Source organism: Aethalodelphis obliquidens, unplaced genomic scaffold (genome assembly GCF_003676395.1).
Source record: "Aethalodelphis obliquidens isolate GAN/ISIS:26980383/991018 unplaced genomic scaffold, ASM367639v1 scaffold1, whole genome shotgun sequence".
Taxonomy (NCBI): Eukaryota; Metazoa; Chordata; class Mammalia; order Artiodactyla; family Delphinidae; genus Aethalodelphis; species Aethalodelphis obliquidens.
The window spans coordinates 95,622,582-95,643,882 of NW_020837945.1; the positions used below are offsets into that span (position 1 = coordinate 95,622,582).

Below are 21,301 nucleotides of genomic sequence, written 5' to 3' on the forward strand. Positions count from 1 at the left end.
TTGTATGATTTTACTTTTTACCATTTGTCTGGGACGAGCGACTCGCGGGGTCATGGTCCCTCAACCAGAAGTCGAGCCTGAGGCTCTGGAGTGGGAGCACTGAGCCCGGGATGCTGGACGACTAGAGAATTCCTGGCCCCAGGAAAGATTAATCACCAAGGGCTCTCTTGGAGGCCTCTATCTGAATCCAAGACCCAGCTCCACCCAACTGCCAGCAGCTAACAACGCTGGACGCCTCACACTAAACAACAAACAAGACAAGAACAAAAACCCATTCATCAGCACACAGACTACTTAAAGTGATAGTAAGCTCACAGACACCCCAAAACATACCACATGACATGGCCCTGCTCATCAGAGGGAAAATACTCAGTTCCACCCACCAGAACGCAGGCACCAGTCCCTCCCATCAGGAAGCCTACACAAGGCACTGGACCAACCCCACCACCGGGGGCAGAGAACAGAAGCAAGAGGAACTATGACCCTGCAGCCGAGGGAAAGAAGACCTCAAATACTGTAAATTAGACAAAATGAGAAGACAGAGAAATATCTTATAGGCAAAGGAGCAAGATAAAAACCCACAAGGCCAAATAAATGAAGAGGAAATAGGCAAACTACCTGAAAAAGAATTCAGAGTAATGACAGTAAAGATGATCAAAAATCTTGGAAAGAGAATAGAGAAAATACAAGAAACGTTTAACAAGGACTTAGAAGGACTAAAGAGCCAACAAACAGTAATGAACAACACAATAACTGAAATTAAAAATACTTTAATTTTTTTAATTAAATAAAAAATAGCGGAAAACTGAGGCAGAAGAATGGATAAGTGAGCTGGAAGATAGAAAGGTGGAAATAACTTCCAGAGAGAAGAATACAGAAAAAAGAATGAAAAGAATTGAGGACAGTCTCAGAGACCTCTGGAACAACATTAAGCGTACCAACAATGAATTATAGGCATCCCAGAAGAAGAAGAAAAAAGAAAGGGTCGGAGAAAATATTTGAAGAGATTATAGTTGAAAACTTCCCCAACATGGGAAAGGAAATAGTCAATCAAGTCCAAGACATGCAGAGAGTCCCATACAGGATAAACCCAAGGAGAAACATGCCGAGACACATATTAATCAAACTAATAGAAATTAAACACAATGAAAAAATATTAAAAGCAGCAAGGGAAAAACAACAAATAACATACAAGGGAATTCCCATAAGGTTAACAGCTGATCTTTCAGCAGAAACTCTACAGGCCAGAAGGGAGTGGCAAGATATATTTAAAGTGATGAAAGGGAAAAACCTACAAGCAAGATTACTCGACCCAGCAAGGATCTCATTCAGATTTGATGGAGAAATCAAAAGTTTTACAGACAAGCAAAAGTTAAGAGAATTCAGCACCACCACACCAGCTTTACAAAAAATGCTAAAGGAACTTCTCTAGGCAGGAAATGCAAGAGAAGGAAAAGACTTACAAAAACAAATCCAAAACAGTTAAGAAAACAGTAACAGAAACATACATATCAATAATTTCCTCAAATGAAAATGGATTAAATGCCCCAGCCAAAAGACACAGACTGGCTGAATGGATACAAAAACAAGACCATATATATGTTGTCTACAAGAGACCACCTTCAGACCTAGGGACACATACAGACTGAAAGTGAGGGGATGGAGAAAGAAATTCCATGCAAATGGAAATCAAAAGAAAGCTGGAGTAGCAATATGCATATCAGATAAAATACACTTTAAAATAAAGACTAGGGCTTCCCTGGTGGCGCAGTGGTTGAGAGTCCGCCTGCTGATGCAGGGGACACGGGTTCATGCCCCGGTCTGGGAGGATCCCACATGCCGCGGAGTGGCTGGGCCCGTGAGCCATGGCCACTGAGCTTGCACGTCCAGAGCCTGTGCTCCGCAACGGGAGAGGCCACGACAGTGAGAGGCCCACGTACCGCAAAAAAAAATAAAATAAAAAAAATAAAATAAAGACTATTACAAGTGACAAGGAAGGACACTATATAATGATCAAGGGATCAATCCAAGAAGATATAACAATCGTTAATATCTATTCACCCAACACAGGAGCACCTCAATACATAAGGCAAATGCTAACAGCCATAAACAGGGAAATGAACAGTAACACAATAATAGTAGGTGACTTTAACACTCCACTTACACCAATGGACAGATCATCCAAACAGAAAATAAATAAGAAAACACAAGCTTTAAATGACACATTAGACCAGATGGACTTAATTGATATTTCTAGGACATTCCATCCAAAAACAACAGAATACACTTTCTTCTCAAGTGCACACGGAACATTCTCCAGGATAGATCACACCTTGGGTCACAAATCAAGCCTCCGTAAATTTAAGAAAATTGAAATTGTATCAAGCATCTTTTCCAACCACAACACTATGAGACTAGTTATCAATTACAGGAAAAAAAAACTGTAAAAACTACAACACATGGAGGCTAAACAATACGCTACTAAACAACCAAGGGATCACTGAGAAAATCACAGAGGAAATCAAAAAATACCTAGAAACAAATGACAATGAAAACACGATGACCCAAAACCTATGGGATGCAGCAAAAGCAGTTCTAAAAGGGAAGTTTATAGCAATACAATCCTACCTCAAGAAATAACTCAAATAAACAACCTAACCTGACACCGAAAGCAATTAGAGAAAGAACAAAAAACCCCAAAGTCAGCAGAAGGAAAGAAATCATAAAGCTCAGATCAGAAATAAATGAAAAAGAAATGAAAGAAACAATACCAAAGATCAATAAAACTAAAAGCTGATTCTTTGGGAAGATAAAATTGATAAAACATTTTTCCAGACTCATCAGGAGAAAAAGGGAGAAGACTCAAAGCAACAGAATTAGAAATGAAAAAGGAGAAGTAACAACTGACACCGCAGAAATACAAAGCGTCATGAGAGATTACTACAAGCAACTCTATGCCAATAAAATGGACAACCTGGAAGAAATGGACAAATTCTTAGAAAACTACAACCTTCCAAGACTGAACCAGGAGGAAATAGAAAACATGAACAGACCAATCACAAGTCTGAAATTGAAACTGTGAATAAATATCTTCCAACAAATAAAAGCCCAGGGCCGGATGGCTTCACAGGTGAATTCTATCAAACATTTAGAAAAGAGCTAACATCTTTCCTTCTCAAACTCTTCCAAAATATAGCAGAAGGAAAAACACTCCCAAACTCATCCTACAAGGCCACCATCACCCCGATACCAAAACCAGATGAGGATGTCACCAAAAAAAGAAAATTACAGGCCAATATCACTGATGAACATAGATGAAAAAATCCTCAACAAATACTAGCAAACAGAATCCAACAGCACATTAAAAGGATCATACACCATGATCAAGTGGGGTTTATCCCAGGAATGCAAGGATTCTTCAATATATGCAAATCAATCAATGTGACACACCATATTAACAAACTGAAGAATAAAAACGATATGATAATCTCAATAGATGCAGAACAAGCTTTTGATAAACTTCAACACACATTTATGATAAAAACTCTCCAGAAACAGGGCATAGAGGAAACCTACCTCAACATAATAAACTCCATATATGACAAACCCACAGCCAACATCATTCTCAATGGTAAAAAACTGAAAGCATTTCCTCTAAGATCAGGAACAAGACAAGGGTACCCACTCTCAGCACTATTATTCAACATAGTTTGGAAGTTTTAGCCATGGCAATCAGAGAAGAAAAAGAAATAAAACGAATCCAAATTGGAAAAGAAGAAGTAAAACTGTCACTGTTTGGAGATGACATGATACTCTACATATATAACCCTAAAGATGCCACCAGAAAACTACTAGAGCTAATCAGTGAATTTGGTAAAGTAGCAGGATACAAAATTCGTGCACAGAAATCTCTTGCATTCCTATACACTAACAATGAAAACTCAGAAAGAGAAATCAAGGAAACACTCCCATTTACCACTGCAACAAAAAGAATAAAATATCTAGGAATAAACCTACCTAAGGAGGCAAAAGACCTGTATGCAGAAAACTATAAGACACTTACAAAAGAAATCAAAGATGATACAAACACATGGAAAGATATACCATGTTCTAGGATTGGAAGAATCAACATTGTGAAAGTGACTATACTACCCAAAGCAATCTACAGATTCAATGCAATCCCTATCAAACTACCAATGGCATTTTTCACAGAACTAGAACAAAAAATTTCACAATTTGTATGGAACACAGAAGACCCCGAATAGCCAAAGCAATCTTGAGAACGAAAAACGGAGCTGGAGGAATCAGGCTCCGTGACTTCAGACTATACTACAAAGCTACAGTAATCAAGACAGTATAGTACTGACACAAAAACAGAAATATAGATCAATGGAACAAGCTAGAAAGCCCAGAGATAAACCCACACACATATGGTTACCTTATCTTTGACAAAGGAGGCTAGAATATACAATGGAGCAAAGACAGCCTCTTCAATAAGTGGAGCTGGGAAAACTGGACAGCTACATGTAAAAGAATGAAATTAGAACACTTCCTAACACCATTCACAAAAATAAACTCAAATTGGATTAAAGACCTAAACGTAAGGCCAGACACTATAAAACTCTTAGAGGAAAACATAGGCAGAACACTCTTTGACATAAATCGCAGCAAGATCTTTTTTGACCCACCTCCTAGAGTAATGGGAATAAAATCAAAAATAAACAAATGGGACCTAATGAAATTTAAAAGCTTTTGCACAGCAAAGGAAACCATAAATGAGATGAAAAGACAACCCTCAGAATGGGACAAAATATTTGCAAATGAAGCAATGGACAAAGGATTAATCTCCAAAATATACAAGCAGCTCATGTAGCTCAATATCAAAAAAAACAAACAACCCAATCCAAAAATGGGCAGAAGACCTAAATAGACATTTCTCCAAGGAAGACATACAGATTGCCAACAAACACATGAAAAGATGCTCAACGTCACTAATCATTAGAGAAATGCAAATCAAAACCACAGTGAGGTATCACCTCACACTGGTCAGAATGGCCATCATCACAAAATCTACAAACAATAAATGATGGAGAGGGTGTGGAGAAAAGGCAACCCTCTTGCACCGCTGGTGGGAATGTAAATTGATACAGCCACTATGGAAAACAGTATGGAGGTTCCTTAAAAAACTAAAAATAGAAGTACCATATGACCCAGCAATCCCACTACTGGGCATATACCCTGAGGCAACTATAATTCAAAAAGATACATGTACCACAATGTTCACTGCAGCACTATTTACAATTTCCAGGACATGGAAGCAACCTAAATGTCCATCGACAGATGAATGGTAAAGAAGATGTGGCACATATATACAATGGAATATTACTCAGCCGTAAAAAAGAACAAAATTGAGTTATTTATAATGAGGTGGATGGACCTAGAGTCTATCATACAGAGTGAAGTAAGTCAGAAAGAGAAAAACAAGTACCATACTAACGCACATATATGTAATCTAAAAAAAACGGTACTGATGAACCTAGTGGCAGGGCAGGAATAAAGACGCAGACATAGAGAACAGACTTGAGGACACAGGCAGGGAAGGGGAAGCTGGGACGAAGTGAGAGAGTAGCAGTGACATATATACACTAACAAATGTAAAATGGATGGCTAGTAGGAAGCTGCAGCATAGCACAGGGTGATCAGCTCGATGCTTTGTGACCACCTAGAGGGTTGGGATAGGGAGGATGGGAGGGGGGCTCATGAGGGAGGGGATATGGGGATATATGTATACATATAGCTGATTCACTTGTTGTACAACAGAAACTAACATAACCTTGTAAAGCAATTATACTGCAATAAAAGTTTTTTAAAGAGTCAAATTGAAGAAAAAATTAGTACTAGTACCTGTGCCATATGATTCAAAGTAATAATTAACACTTATATAGCTCTTGGTACATATTAGCCATCATTCCAAGGACTTTACTTATGTTAACTTATTTAATCTGCACAGCCACCTGCATTTCACAGATGAGGAAACTGGGGCACTTGACTGAGGTCACACAGTTAGAATACAGCAAAGCCAAATTAGAACTCAGGTGTGTGGGTCCAGAGTCCATGATCATAACCACTATACTAAAAATGTAGTATATGAATATAAATAACATATAAATAAAGTTTGAGAAACACTGACACGGTCCACCACTTCCCCACTTCTCCCTCTCTCGACCTTACAGATAAGCAAACTGAACCTCCATGAGGTTAAATAACATGCTCGAGGTCAACAGGAATAACAGGAAGTTATTCATAGAGCTATTACTACAATCCAGAATCTCCATGCTCAGATCTGGGGCTCCTACCTCCCCACCAGGGTGCCTCTGAACAGACCTTATTTGCTCAGAATGTTTGATATGTAGTCTGTGCAGATTAACACATAACATCAGGGGTGGCTCCACGGGTGGATGCTCTGTGCAGTCACACAGGGCTCTGCACTTGGCTTAATGCTCTGCTGCTGTCTTCTTGAATTCTTAACAATTTTTTAACAAGAGGCTCCATGGTTTCATTTTGCACTGGGACCTACAAATTATGTAGCCAGTCCTGCATAATATCTATGTTTCTGGACAACCAGAGGAATTTTGCAAAAGTGATGAGGTGACAGGAACCCCCTGCCTATGGTTTTTTTTGTTTTTTTGATACAAAGCCAGATTTTACTTGAAAATTTTTTTAATGTTAGCATATCTAAATTCATATAGGTAATTGGTTTACAGTTTTTGTTTTTGTTTTAATTTTTATTAGAGCATAGTTGCTTTACAGTGTTGTATTAGTTTCTACTGTACAGCAAAGTGAATCAGCTATATGTATACATATATCCCCTCTTTTTTGGATTTCCTTCCCATTTAGGTCACCACAGAACATTGAGTAGAGTTCCCTGTACTATACAGTAGGTTCATCAGTTATCTACTTTATACATAGTATCAATAGTGTATATATGTCAATACCAATCTTACAATTCATCCCATCTCCCCCTTTCCCCCTTGGTATGCATGTTTGCTCTCTACATCTGTGTCTCTATTTCTGCTTTGTAAATAAGATCATTTATGCCAATTTTTTCAGATTCCACACATATGCATTAATATACCATACTTGTTTTTCCTTCTTACTTCACTCTGAATGACAGTCTCTAGGTCCACCCACATCTCTATAAATGACCCAATTTCGTTCCTTTTTATGGCTGAGTAATATTCCATTGTATATATGTGCAATATCTTCTTTATCCATTCATCTGTCTTTGGACATTTAGGTTGCCTCCATGTCTTGGAAATTGTAAATAGTGCTGCAGTGAACATTGTGGTACATGTATCTTTTTGAATTATAGTTGCCTCAGGGTATATGCCCAGTAGTGGGATTGCTGGGTCATATGGTACTTCTATTTTTAGTTCTTTAAGGAACCTCCGTACTGTTTTCCATAGTGGCTGTATCAATTTACATTCCCACCAGGGGTGCAAGAGGGTTGCCTTTTCTCCACACCCTCTCCATCATTTATTGTTTGTAGATTTTGTGATGACGGCCTTTCTGACTGCTGTGAGGTGATGCCTCATTGTAGTTTTGATTTGCATTTCTCTACTAATTAGTGACGTTGAGCATCTTTTCATGTGTTTGTTGGCAATCTGTATGTCTTCCTTGGAGAAATGTCTATTTAGGTCTTCTGCCCATTTTTGGATTGGGTTGTTTATTTTTTTGATATTGAGCTGCATGAGCTGCTTATATATTTTGGAGATTAATCCTTTGTCCATTGCTTCATTTGCAAATATTTTGTCCCATTCTGAGGGTTGTCTTTTCGTCTTGTTTATGGTTTCCTTTGCTGTGCAAAAGCTTTTAAATTTCATTAGGTCCCATTTGTTTATTTTTGTTTTTATTTCCATTTCTCTAGGAGGTGGGTCAAAAAAGATCTTGCTGCGATTTATGTCAAAGAGTGTTCTGCCTATGTTTTCCTCTAAGAGTTTTATAGTGTCTGGCCTTACGTTTAGGTCCATTTTGAGTTTATTTTTGTGAATGGTGTTAGGAAGTGTTCTAATTTCATTCTTTTACATGTAGCTGCCCAGTTTTCCCAGCTCCACTTATTGAAGAGGCTGTCTTTGCTCCATTGTATATTCTAGCCTCCTTTGTCAAAGATAAGGTAACCATATGTGTGTGGGTTTATCTCTGGGCTTTCTAGCTTGCTCCACTGATCTATATTTCTGTTTTGTGCCAGTACCATACTGTCTTGATTACTGTAGCCCTGTAGTAGAGGGAGCCTGATTCCTCCAGCTCTGTTTTTTTTCTTTTTTTCCTCAAGATTGCTTTTGCTATTTGAGGTCTTTTGTGTTTCCATTCAAATTGTAAAAATTTTTGCTCTAGTTCTGTGAAAAATTCCGTTGGTAATTTGATAGCAATTGCATTGAATCCGTAGATTGCTTTGGGTACTACAGTCACTTTCACAATGTTGATTCTTCCAATCCTAGAACATGGTATATCTCTCCATCTGTTTGTGTCATCTTTGATTTCTTTCATCAGTATCATAGTTTTCTGCATACAGGTCTTTTGCTTCCTTTGGTAGGTTTATTCCTAGGTATTTTATCCTTTTGTTGCAGTGGTAAATGGGATTGTTTCCTTAATTTCTCCTTCTGAATTTTCATTTTTAATGTATAGGAGTGCAAGAGATTTCTGTGTGTTAATTTTGTATCCTGTGAGTTTACTAAGTTCATTGATTAGCTCTAGTAGTTTTCTGGTGGCATCTTTAGGATTTTCTATGTATAGTGTAACGTCATCTGCAAACAGTGACAGTTTTACTTCTTCTTTGCCAGTTTGGATTCCTTTTCTTTTTCTTCTCTGACTGCCATGGCTAGGACTTCCAAAACTATGTTGAATAATAGTGGTGAGAGTGGATATCCTTGTCTTGTTCCTGATTTTAGAGGAAATGCTTTCAGTTTTTCACCATTGAGAGTAATGTTTGCTGTGGGTTTGTCATACATGGCCTATATTATGTTGAGGTAGGTTCCCTCTATGCCGACTTTCTGGAGAGTTTTTATCGTAAATTGGTGTTGAATTTTATCAAAAGCTTGTTCTGCATCTACTGAGATGATCTTATGGCTTTTATTCTTCAATTTGTTAATATGGTGTATCACATCTATTGATTTGTGTATATTGCCTTTGGAGTCAGACAGCCCCAAGTTCACTCACAGCTCTGCCACTTCCTTGTGACCTTGGGAAGTTCACTTAACATCCTTTGGGCCTCAGTTTTCTCATCTGTAAAAATGCAGATAATTCTTTTAGCCTTGATCTAGTTGCTGTTTGGGGCTTAAATAAGAAAATATCAGAGAAAGCAGTAAGAAATATTGTTTTGCTGCCTTTCTTTTAAAAAGCTAGAATGATTCATTGTCTCCCAGACTAGCTATTAGCTATCACATGCCAAAGTACAACATGAACCTGTTCTGACTCAGGCTGCCTTCCCAGTTATCAGGCAGAAGAAAACTCCCAGAGAACCTTCTGTAATCTTGCTGATAGCACAAACTTCAAACTAGCTCCAGGAACTGATACTCCTTGGCATGGGAGGATGCCACCCTGCAGCTTGGGCTGGCCAGACAGAGGGCAATGAAGCCTGCAGTTTAAGAAGCACCCAACTGCTAGCTATTAACTGCTTTGGTCTCATGATCTTTGAAGGCTGGAATATAAGTAAGTTTCGCCTAGAACAATGATTCTCAACCTTGACTACACAACAGAATCGTGAGAGTTGCTTCTGAAACATTCTATGACCAGGATCCCCTCACAGAGATGTTCTGATTCAATTGGTCTGGTATGGCCAACTATTGGGTATTTTTAAAACTCTTAGGTAATTTTCATGTGCAGCCAGGTTTACAATGATCTAGAACAGTGGTTCTCAAAGTGTGGTCCCAGACCAGCAGCATCAATATTATGTGGAAACTAGTTAGAAATGCGATTTCAGAGCCCATCCTGGACCTACAGATAGAATCAGAATCTCTGAGGGCAATTTAGATTTTAACAAGCCCCCCAGGTAATTCTGATGCATGCTCAAATTTGAGAGCCACTGATCTAGAGAGAAGAATAAGAAGATATTATCAAGAAGGGCAGATAATTTAATTACAAAACTCCCTATTTTGGGATATATAAAATATATCCATACCACAACCCCAAATTGGCTTGTAAAATTTTTAACTATCTTGTAGAATAAATATCCTATCTTGTAGGATAAATATCCTATCTCTAAACATCTGAGCCTCCAACATGTCAGATTATTCTTCTTAATCTCTCTATTCATAATATAAGTTTCCTGGGGAGAACAGTAGAGAGGTTTCTAAATGAAGCTTCTTATGAAACTTCTGATACTTTTTTAAAAGATTTACATGGTTAGGCTGAGTCATAACTTGATAATCTTCTTAAACACATTTTTTTACCCAAATTTCTCTAAATGAATCTTAATTACAGCATTTTTGTAACAATGTTTTGCTAAGCTTTTGAGAGCACAACTCACAGCGAGAAACGAGGCACAGTCCTAACTAGACACCCAGTACTTGTTTATTTTCCTTTTGACAAGAGAAATAACACAAATAGCAAATGTTTAATAATCCCCAACAAAATGACCACAAAGCGGCCTTCATATACCTTTTCTCTTCGATGATGCAGTTTTGTAAAGGAATACCTCAGGAGTTGGGCAGGGGCTCAGGGAATATGAAACTAGGAGGGACCAGTAAGAACACTATACAATGGTATTTTCCAGGCACATGTCAGGTCTACTGGTCCCTGTGGGCCTTTACTGTAAATGAATCATCTGTTAGACCAGCTGTGGGCGCCCTTACTCTGGAGTCTGTCAAGTTTTCATCTGGAATTTTTTCAGTCCCTCTGAGGAAAACAAATTACCGTCTATAGCTTTAGAGAACAGATAGGACTTGTGATTTGCGCAATGGCCCTCATAAATCCTGTACTAAACCATCACTATCCCAGAGAGAAAGCATACTTTACGGTCTTCGCCTGAGCTCTCATCTGAAATCCTATTGGAAACTGACCCAAAGCAGCCACTGTGATGAAGGGAAGAGGAGGGAGAGAAGGGGGCCATGAATTCGACCTGACAGGGCACCAAGATAAACAAATTCCTGATGATATGTCCCATAAATAAGTTTGACATTCTCCTTGAAGGAAACAAGAAAACAACTGGCAGCTTCAACATCAAAATCATGCTCAGAAGAGCAAGAAAAATCACGGAGGCCAGAGTGAGGATGGCCACAGGGCCAGGGCGATTCCAAGAGGGAGGGAGGGAGAAGGTGAATCGTTCAGCAGCTGACGCTGCCTGCTGGCAGAGGTGCTGGGATACACAGGGAGACACCTGGCTGAGAATGAAGGCAGAGGAGACCATGGCAGTGGAAGGCCCTGGAGCAGGTGTGTGCCGTGCACCCTTAACAGACAGCGCTGTGAAAGAGTGGGTGATGGGCTTCTTTCCCTCAGCATTCCATTTGTGAGATGCATCCGACTCGTGCTTCTAGTTTTAGTTTGTTCATGCTCCTTGCTGTCTAGCATTCCACTGTGTTGATACACCACAAGGTATTTATCCATCCTGGTGTCCATGGATATTTAGCGTGTTTCCAGTCAGGGCCATTAGGAGCAGAGCTGCTACGAACATTCCTGTGCATGTTTTCAGTGGACACTCAGACACATTTCCCTTGGGCTTCTGTTGAGTTAGAGGTGGAACTGTTGGCTTGGATTACTGGGCTTCTTAATATGTCTTTAGACAAGATTGCATTCTGTCTCACAGCCATTATACTCAACAAATAACATGAGGGTCTCCAGCTCCATTTTGCAGGTGGGAAACTGAGGCATAAAGAATGTGACTTTACGTTAGATCAGCTGCAGGGCCAGAAGAGAAGCTCCCCCGGTCCCCATTCCATCCTGAGCCTGCTCTTCCTGGCCACACCATGTTAAACAAACCTTACTGTTATTACAATCAACAGGGCTTGTGAGTATTTAAAAAATAACCAGCAAAGTGGGAATTGGCGGGGACTGTGCTGGATGGGAGGCCACCTTCTCATTACCATCTTCATTTCTGCATTGGCAAGTGTCTGTTTGGGAAAGTTGATTCCAGAGTAGTAAAAATAAAAAAGCCTCCTGGCATAACAAAGCGCCTGGTTACCTTCAGCGGGCAGGGCTTCCTGCTGGAAAACGTGCCCCAGGAAGAGGCTGTTCCACCCAGCCTGAGGGCAGATGGCCCGCCTCTTTTGGCCCTGAGCGTGGAGCCATGTTCAGAGGACAGGCAGCTCCTGGGGGACCCCAGAGGTCAGGGACCTTCTTCATAACCTGAGCTTGTTCCTGCAGGATTGGAAATCTGTCTAGACCGAGGTCACCCGGGCTCTTTTCAGCATTGAGCTTTTGTTCTGGATTTCTCCCATATGATTCAGAGGACCCCCTACCCCTACCCCTCTCACTTGTAGGTTTGAGGTCATTTGCTTAATTTGCACAGGATGGACTGAGACAAGTGGAGTAAGTAGGTGTTTCGCCAGCTGACACTGAGGTGCCCTGATCTCGTGAAGGCAACCTGACGCCCCGAAAAGCTCTCTGGAGGCCCCTGGGTAGGATGGGAGCGGCCCTCCATTTAGACTCAAGAGATGTGAGTTCTGGTGCCATTTCAATCCCCGCATATTGCACACTTCTTAACTTCTCTGGGATGATGGACGAGGAAGTGTGTTTGTATAAAGGGCCTTCTGATCACAAGGTACTGTTACATAAAGAAAGCCCGTTCAATTGCTGAAGGCATGATTCTTCATCTTGTCTAGCCCGAACCTCTCAGGCTAGACAAGATGAAGACAATATGGCAGGCGTATTCTCCACCCGGGAACTTCTGTCCGGAAAAGAAGCCAGAGCCTCCCTTTGAATATGTCCCTTCAGCGCAAACAGCCTCTCACGGGACTCATTGCCATTACTGGGTGGCCAGTACAGCCGTGTCTGCTGTTAAAATACTGAAACACATCTGTGCCTGCTGCTAACTAGTCACTGCCTTGAGTGGTCCCTCCCCTCCACGATCCAGCAACTAAAAAAATAACTCCAGCCCAGCAGGGGGGCCTCCAAGACCCTGCTGCAACACAAAAGCTGACTCCCTTCTGATTTTTAACATCACGCCTGCCTTTCATTCATTCAGGTATCAGATGTATAACTACAAAGCAGTGGATCTAAGTTTTTATGGAACTGGAGAATTAAGTACCCAAATAGAATAAGTAATATTATTTATCAATCAGCCATCTTATTCTTGAGGCTTGGTTCCAAATGACTTCTGGCTTATGCTAAAAGCAAATCTACTTTCAAAAGATAAAACTTTGCCATCTGTAAGGGTTTACAAAAGAGTAAACCCAATCCCAGTGACAACCTAAATGACAGGACCCAAAAACTATTTCAAGCAATGATAGCAAGCAATCATTGAAATAAGTGTATAGCTTCAATAAATGAAGAGTTTATCCAAACATAATAATTTGGGGAAATTTTAATGCTGCTGGATATCAGATGATATTAAGGAATTTTTAAAATAAAATTTTTTTTTAAATAAATTTCTTTATGTATTTTTGGCTGCATTGGGTCTTCGTTGCTGCACACGGGCTTTCTTTTTAGTTGTGGCGAGCGGGGGCTACTCTTTGCTGTGGTGCACGGGCTTCACATTGCGGTGGCTTCTCGCTGCAGAGCATGGGTTCTAGGCACACGGGCTTCAGTAGTTGTGGTGTGAGGGCTTCAGTAGCTGTGGCTCGCGGGCTCTAGAGCGCAGGCTCAGTAGCTGTGGCGTACGTGCTTAGTTGCTCCACAGCGTGTGGGATCTTCCCAGACCAGGGCCCCGTGTCCCCTGAATTGGTAGGCAGATTCTCAACCACTGCACCACCAGGGAAGCTCCATATTAAGGAATTATTATCAGTTTTTAGATGTGATAATGATACTAAGTTAAGGTTTTTAAAGGAGTCTATTTTACAGATACATACTGAAACATTTACAGATGAAACAGGATGAAAGGGATTTGTTTCAAAATAATCTAAAGACAAAGTAGTAGGGGGGAGGGAGCGGGCTAGCAATGAATACATAGGCTTTTTTATACTATTCTCTCCACTTCTGTATGTTTTAAATTCTTCAAAAGTAAAGTTCAGCAAAATTGCTTCCAATTAGTCTATACCTCCCAGCCACCCCTGGTAGGTGGGAGAAATAACAATTGAAAGCAGCCTGGATTATGACATGGAGGACCCGGAAGGATCCACAGTCTGAACACTACCTAAACACTGACTGTGTACCTGTGGAAAGTCCTGTATTTAGCCTTGTGCCGCAGTTTCCAGCCTGTGAAACGCACATAACCTTAACCCCCCCCCCCCCCCACACACACACCATTCTGAAACAGGCCAGGAGGAGTCTAAACAAGACAACATTTGTAAAACATTTTGTGTTCCTTGGGAGAAAGGTGTGACATAAAGGATGCATCACTGTAGGACCTCAGCACCCAGAGGGGTTGTGTAAAGTTTTGTTCAGATGATTCAGGATTCCCAGAAGCTCCCCAAAGATTTTTCAGAAACGACCTCATGCTTCCCTCTCTAGGCCAACTGAAAAAAGGAGCAGAAACAAAACACCCTGCTTCTACACAGGAGGCTTTTAGCAGCTCTGTTTACTCCTCCAACACAAAGCCCTTGTTTATGTGTGACAGATGGTAATACATGTTTCTCTCTTCTCTCCGCCCCCGCTCATTTGTTCCCCTCTGTTCCTTTGTCCCCCTCCATTCTTCCTTTTCTCCAGTCCTTCTCTGCCTCACACCACTTTTCCTGAACTGATTCAAGGGCCAGGGAGAAGGATAAAGGCAGACAGAACGCCAAGCCCTAGAGAACGCATGTGCCCAAGCCATGCTGTCAGGCCGATACACACAGTCGATTCTTGGTTCACAGCACTCATACTTGAAATGTATTTTTGAAGACAGAGTGACACACCTTTGAAACTGTAGGGGGCTCAGAGCAAACATTAGAAGGCCCATAAATATTTATGTGGTAGGTTTCCATGGATTGCTTTCCCAAAGTAATCACAGTCGACACATTTGCGTACAGACACACACACACACACACACACACTCATGTTCCTTCCAGACCCAGCCACTCCCCAGATAGAACCTAACTTGTACCAAATATTTTTGCGCTAGGCACAGTCTATAACGCAGCAGTGGAGGGGGTGTGAAGGGCTGAGTAAGCTAGAGCCTTCTCTCTATCCTCATGGAATGCTACTGCTGTGACTCAGTCTTTCCCAGCCTCCATTTCTTCGTCTGTAAAATGAAGGTATTCAAATAGGTAAATGACATAGACTCTTTTCCAGCTCTAAATATCTATGATCCTATGAGTAATCATGCCAAGGCTCCCAGAGAATTCCCATTAACCGATCTACCTGACACCCCAATACTTGGTGGGGACAGAGGAAGGTCTGTCAGAATAGATGTCAAACCAGTGCTCGAATGATGATCCGTATAGTACAGAAGAGAGAAGCTAGGGGCAAAGGGGGAAAGAAAAAATGGTATTAAGTTTAGTAGGGAAATAACATGCTTATAAATAGGATCCGAGAAGGGGATCAAAGAGGAAAGAATTGATGTAATAGATACCAAGCTGAAGGAGAAGACAAGCTTTGGCACCTGCCTGTATGTCTAAGAGAAAAGATAGCAAGAAAAAAAAACTGGACATAAGGAGGTGTGTGCCTGACGATAAACCTAGTCTCCTGAAACAAACATGCTTCCAACAGAGGCATTCTCCAAGAAGCAGCATGCTGGCCCTTTTAAGAGAGGCCTCAGTTTGGCGCCTTGTTCTACACAAGGATAATAACTATCCCCCATGGCCACACCCACCCCAGACAAGAAAGAGTAAAGAGCCATGCTCAGAACAAATGAAGTCGCTATTTCAGAATAGCTACGTCTGCAAATGATTAACTCCAGGATTTATTACCAATTAGGACTATAAATCTCTGCTTACTTTGGCTCCTGGAAAGTTGATTTCACTGGGGGATGGTGGGGGGAAATCCAAGCTTAAAAAGACACACTGCAAATTCAAAAGGAAGCAGGATACCTCAAGCATCAGAGCGGAAAGCAGGCCTCACCTTGTGGTTCTAAGCAAACAGCCCAGCAGATGCCCACAGGGTTAGCAAAGTCAAAGAGGCTAGTGCCACCGAGAAGAGGGTGTTGGGGCCTGGAAGGAGGGCGCATAACCGAGGGGCCCCCAGCGGCCAGGCCACAAAATGGCCAAAGTTGGCAGTGAAGCATGTGCATCAGGAGTTGTTTTTTTGTTTGTTCGTTTTCTGGCCACACCACGCAGTTTGTGGGATCTTAGTTCCCTGACCAGGGATCGAACCCGGGCCCATAACAGTGAAAGTGATGAGTCCTAACCACTGGACCACCAGGGAATTCCCACATCATGGAGCTTTAATGTTCCTGATCTCAGGGGTTCTCAGCCTTGGCTGACCACTGGAATCACCTGTGAAGCTTTAAAAACACCTATGCTTGGGTCACACTGCAGACCAATTAAATCAGAATCTCTATAGAGGATGAGGTTCAGGTATCAGGATTATGCAAAAACTCCCCAGGTGACCCTCCAGGTGCAGCCAGGGTTGAGAACCACTGCTTATCTCGTTTCCTCCTCACAGCAACCCCAAGGTATAGGTACAGTAGTACTCTCATGGTTTCCTAGAAGAGAAAGCTGAGGCGCAAAGAAGCTCAGTAACTGGTCCAGGGTTACACAGCTAATAGTGATAGAGGCATGATTTGAACCCAGACCTCGCACTCTTAACCATCATGCCCCATGGCCTCCAAGGCTACAGTTCTCAGCGCTCCAGGCCCTGAGCCTTCATGGGCTTTTCAAGGTAGAAAATGGGGTCTCTCAAACTATTTTCATATATCTTTTCCTAAAAATTCTAATAGAAATGAAACATTAGCCCATATTAATGCTACGTATTAACTAGGAAGGCAGGTTTCTTTCCTTCGCTTGGAATGAGAAGGTTGCACTGGACACTGCATGCGTATCAGGAGTTCTCATTCATTCCTTCAACAAACATTAAGTGCCAGTTTTCTGCAGAGTCTATACAACAGAACCACCCTGTGCAGATAAGCACACAACAGATACCCTAAGGGCCGAAACAGTGGCATGCACTAGACACTGTGAGAGTCCACAGATGAAAGTGGACAGCTGAGTGCCAGTAATGTATTATGACTTTGGTGAGTGAAAAATGGCAAAGTAAATCGTAGGATCATATATGCATGTTGCTACGTGGTGAAATAAAAGATGGAGTCCCTAAGTGCAGGTATGGGATAATAAGATGCTATGAGAAGGTTGGGAATACACTGCTGGTGATCCATAACTATTTAATCCAGAGTAGAAAATGCACATTTCCTGGCGAGCACCTACATGAGTACAGTGAGCTAGATGTCAACAGGGGAGGGGGGACTGAGGTGACCTCAAGAGCCCATATCCTAACTAAAGAGGCAGCCAGTTCTCACCTCAGCCAAACGTTTCCATATCGGAATGTGGGTACAGTGTTGTCAGTCCCTCTGACTTTTTTAGGGGAAGCTGTAAATATGGGTTGCTTATGCAAGATCTCCCAATTTTTAAACAGCATCTAATTCGAGTCTTTTCAGTACACTGTATAGACCAAAGAAAACACAACCAGCACCAGCTCTGCTTCCACGATTGAGAGTGAGCTCCCTGCTTGACCCACAGATCCCAAAGCAACTGCTTATCCCACTTGTGCTTCCCCCCACCTCCCACCTACAGGTATGCTCATTTATTTTGGGTACGGCATCTGGAACAGCACCCTGGAAATCAGCGCCCGAGAAGAAGCCCTGCACCAAAGCACGTACCAGCGTTACGACGTGGACGACCCCTTCTCGGTGGAAGAAGGTTTCTCCTATGCCACAGAGGGCGAGAGCCAGGAGAACTGGGGCGGGCCTGCCGAAGACAAAGGCTTCTATTACCAGCAGATGTCAGATGCACAGGCAAACACCCAGACGAGCAGCAAGGCGAAGAGCAAAAGCAAACACAAACAGAACTCAGAGGCCCTGATTGCCAATGATGAGTTAGAGTACTCTCCAGAGTAGGAGCAAACACGCAAGAAATGTGTAGAAATGATGGTGATTTATTTTCAGTAACTTAACCTGTGGGCTAGAAGGTGGAAACGTCTTTGGCTCTCATTGCAAAAACCCAGCCTTCCCCAAAGTCAGTCCCCAGTCATAGCCTGTCATTTGCCACTTCTGCTCTTCAGGATGGTTCTGTCGAAGGGCTTAACCCAGGTCCCATAGCTGGTCCCCTTGTAAGAAACAAAAACAAAAAAGCTAAACAAGAAGCTACAAGAAGTTCTACCTTAGGTGCAACCATCAGAGCTGATGGCAGCAAACGTTTCCCAGGCCTTCGCTTTGCTGGTTGAATCTTTTCGCTTCTAAGGCCCCAAGAAGCAGGGAGTAAACTTCCTGGACCACACTGAGGCTGCAGCTCCTCCTGGAGATGTGCCAAAGCAGGCAGGGGTGGGCACAAGGCAGCATGTCAGCCACCTGAGACCACAAAGGCAAAGCTCTGTTTCAGCGTGCTGGGCTGAGAGCTGCTCCCTGAGGCCAGGTGGCATGTGGCACTTCCTCAGCAAGCCACATTGTGTCCTGCAATCTCACAAAAACAAATTCATGGAGATGCACGCCTCTTGTCCTTCGCCAAGGTTCTCACAATCTCCCAACTAGAACTTTAGGACACAGCAAAGGTCAGGGACTCTGAGACCATGACCCCAAAGATTTCAGACGCACCATAAAGCAGTCATGCAGACCCAATAATATGGTGAGAAGCACCATCAAAGCTCTACTTAAATGCCCAGAAAAAAAAAACAAAACTGAATAACCATCTCTTGCAGTGAAGGCCAGAAGGGCATTGGCAAAAATTAACTCTCTGTCATGCCTTCTCTTATACCAGACTCTAAGCTCCTGGTGATATGATGAAAGAGGGCAAAGTAAGAGCATGATTTCATGGCACTAGTATGCCTTGAAGAAGTAGGCTGTTTGTCTTACGATCAGATAAAAAAGCTTTACAAGGCGAAGTGACCCAGCCACTGAGATCACATTGCAAACTCTACTTCAGATTTCTAAAATTATAAATTCTGTAGTTTTGTGAGATATGCAACCACTTGATTGGTGGATGCTGCTCTGAAAACAAAAATATTGAAGCACAGCTACTTAGTAACTGCATTCCATGAGGTCACATTTCACTTCTGAACCTTATTCCTCTGGAGTAGCTCACTTTTAGATGTGTATTTTTCCTGTTATTTCCCAAAGTAGTTTCACTGAGGCCCAGAGAAAAATCTGGTAAGGTCTAAATCTGGGCCATAGAGGGGGCTCTTAAAGGTATTTTCTCTGAAACAAGCTGGAAGAGAACATTTGCAACAAGAAAAAAAACACATGGTCTATGCATTCTAGTCCTGGGTTACAGGGATTCCAACACTGCCTTGAGATGTGCACGCATGTATGTGAAGGCACAATTTGGATCAAGCTAAAATCTTTCTGAGAATTTCCCGAAAGGGAGGCGCAATAGCAAATTCTTTGCTCTCTCTGTCTCCTGGATCTAGAGTTATGCCAAAAGTTTTCCAGAACATCAACTAATGTTTAAGTCTATTCTTTCTTAAAGGTTGAGGTTTGTGCCACCTTGGCATGTTTCAGGATTATAAACAGGAGGCAAAAGCACATTTTTATGCAAAACTAACACTGATCAAGAATGTATCAAGTTTTAAGCAATGCGAATAAAAAGAAATGTAACATCTGTCCTTGGAGGCTCACAGCCCAGGGAACAAGCAGCACCAGAGCCTGATAAATGTAGATAAAACAACCGAACCTGACAAGTCCTCTTGGTTGATGCCCTGGGCTTTAACATAATATTGTTTAAAAGATCAACTGAAACTAGTTTTTTTTTTTTTTAATAAACTGCATATCCCACCCATAGCCAATGTATGCCATTTAAATTCAAATAATTACTGTTTCCAGATCTTCTTTTTCATTCCTCTATATTAAGTGTTTAGAGCTCTGGTTTCCTGAGGTCATTTTTTCATTTTAATTTAAGGCTTGGCAATGCCATTTTTCTCTCGCCTAAGATTAACCATAAAGATACAGTGCCTGGTGTGTGAAATACATCCTTGGGGATTAAATTCGCTATCAGTAATTTTTGTGAAAACAAAGTTTCGAACTGGTCTTAGGACTGAACAAATCTGCCTAATTTAAACATAACCTGTTAAACCTGAGACACATCCAGACAGATGGGATGGGGCTGTATTCCTTAAAAGCGTTCAAAGAGAAATATGAATACAAAAATAACAAAATCCTAACGTGAGTGAAAGAGCTTCCTTTTGCTAGTAAGGTGTAGGTACTAGCGTAACCATTGTCTGGTGGCAGATGTATGCAGTTTCTGCAGCATGAGAAGAGAGAAGGCATGCTTTGGTAAACCCCGTTGGTACTGATTTCTTGAAGGCCTTCTCTAAATCATTCTCATTTCAGGAGTCATTTCTCACCAGTAGCATCTCTATATTTTTTTAAGCTTTGCTCTCCTTATTGCTCTAAAGTTGATTAGTCATTTCACCAGTGACCTTGGTTTTTAAAAAAAGTCAGTCAATATGATAGAAAAAGTTTTTCAAGATAAATAGACATGTTTTTCCCTCATGTTTCCCAGCCTCTGTGAAACAGTCCTAGATTTCACAATGCAGTTTTCAAATACCAGAAGCCACCAGAATGATTATAGTAGCGTTTCCTAATTAATTTTCTTAAGACCATATTTGTGGGACCACGTTATAAGTAAGATCACCCTATAGTTACCTCAGAAACTTAGCCCCTTGAACAGAGTCCAAGAAAGACCTCTATTTTACTGACTCCTCTGTAGCAAGAGCTCTTTCAGTGAGATTTCATCATGTGGATTTATGATTTGGAGGCAAATACTTGATTTTTTTTAATTGTATGCTCTTTATTAGCACTCTGCTTCATTTCAAGAGGACTTCAGGTGGCTATAAAAATACATACAATACAGAAAGATTAAGTGAGGAACTGAGGCAAATAAAAATAGAAATAGAAAGGATAAGACAAGGCTAGACGTGTATTTAGTGCACAAATGCAGAACTTTGACATGCACTGCTAGATTTGCCAATGAGGAGGCAACTTAAGAAATAATGGAATTGTTGGTAATGACAACAAGAAGTGTTCCTGGATGATAAGAATATATCCTTCCCCACGAGGGCAGAGAACTGCAATACCATAATAAGCTTC

The 21,301-nt window shown here is 41.4% G+C and overlaps 1 protein-coding gene across 2 annotated transcripts in view; it reads left to right on the forward strand.

The window, feature by feature from the left end:
- SLC7A14 (solute carrier family 7 member 14) overlaps positions 1 to 18,879 on the forward strand; it is a 119,065-nt gene extending 100,186 nt beyond the window's left edge. For both annotated transcript variants that reach the window (XM_027111905.1, XM_027111912.1), the window contains one exon: positions 17,796 to 18,879. In XM_027111905.1, coding sequence (XP_026967706.1) covers positions 17,796 to 18,118 — 323 coding nt within the window. In that variant the 3' untranslated portion in view covers positions 18,119 to 18,879. The remainder of the gene's footprint in view (positions 1 to 17,795) is intronic.
- Positions 18,880 to 21,301: the final 2,422 nt, after the last annotated feature.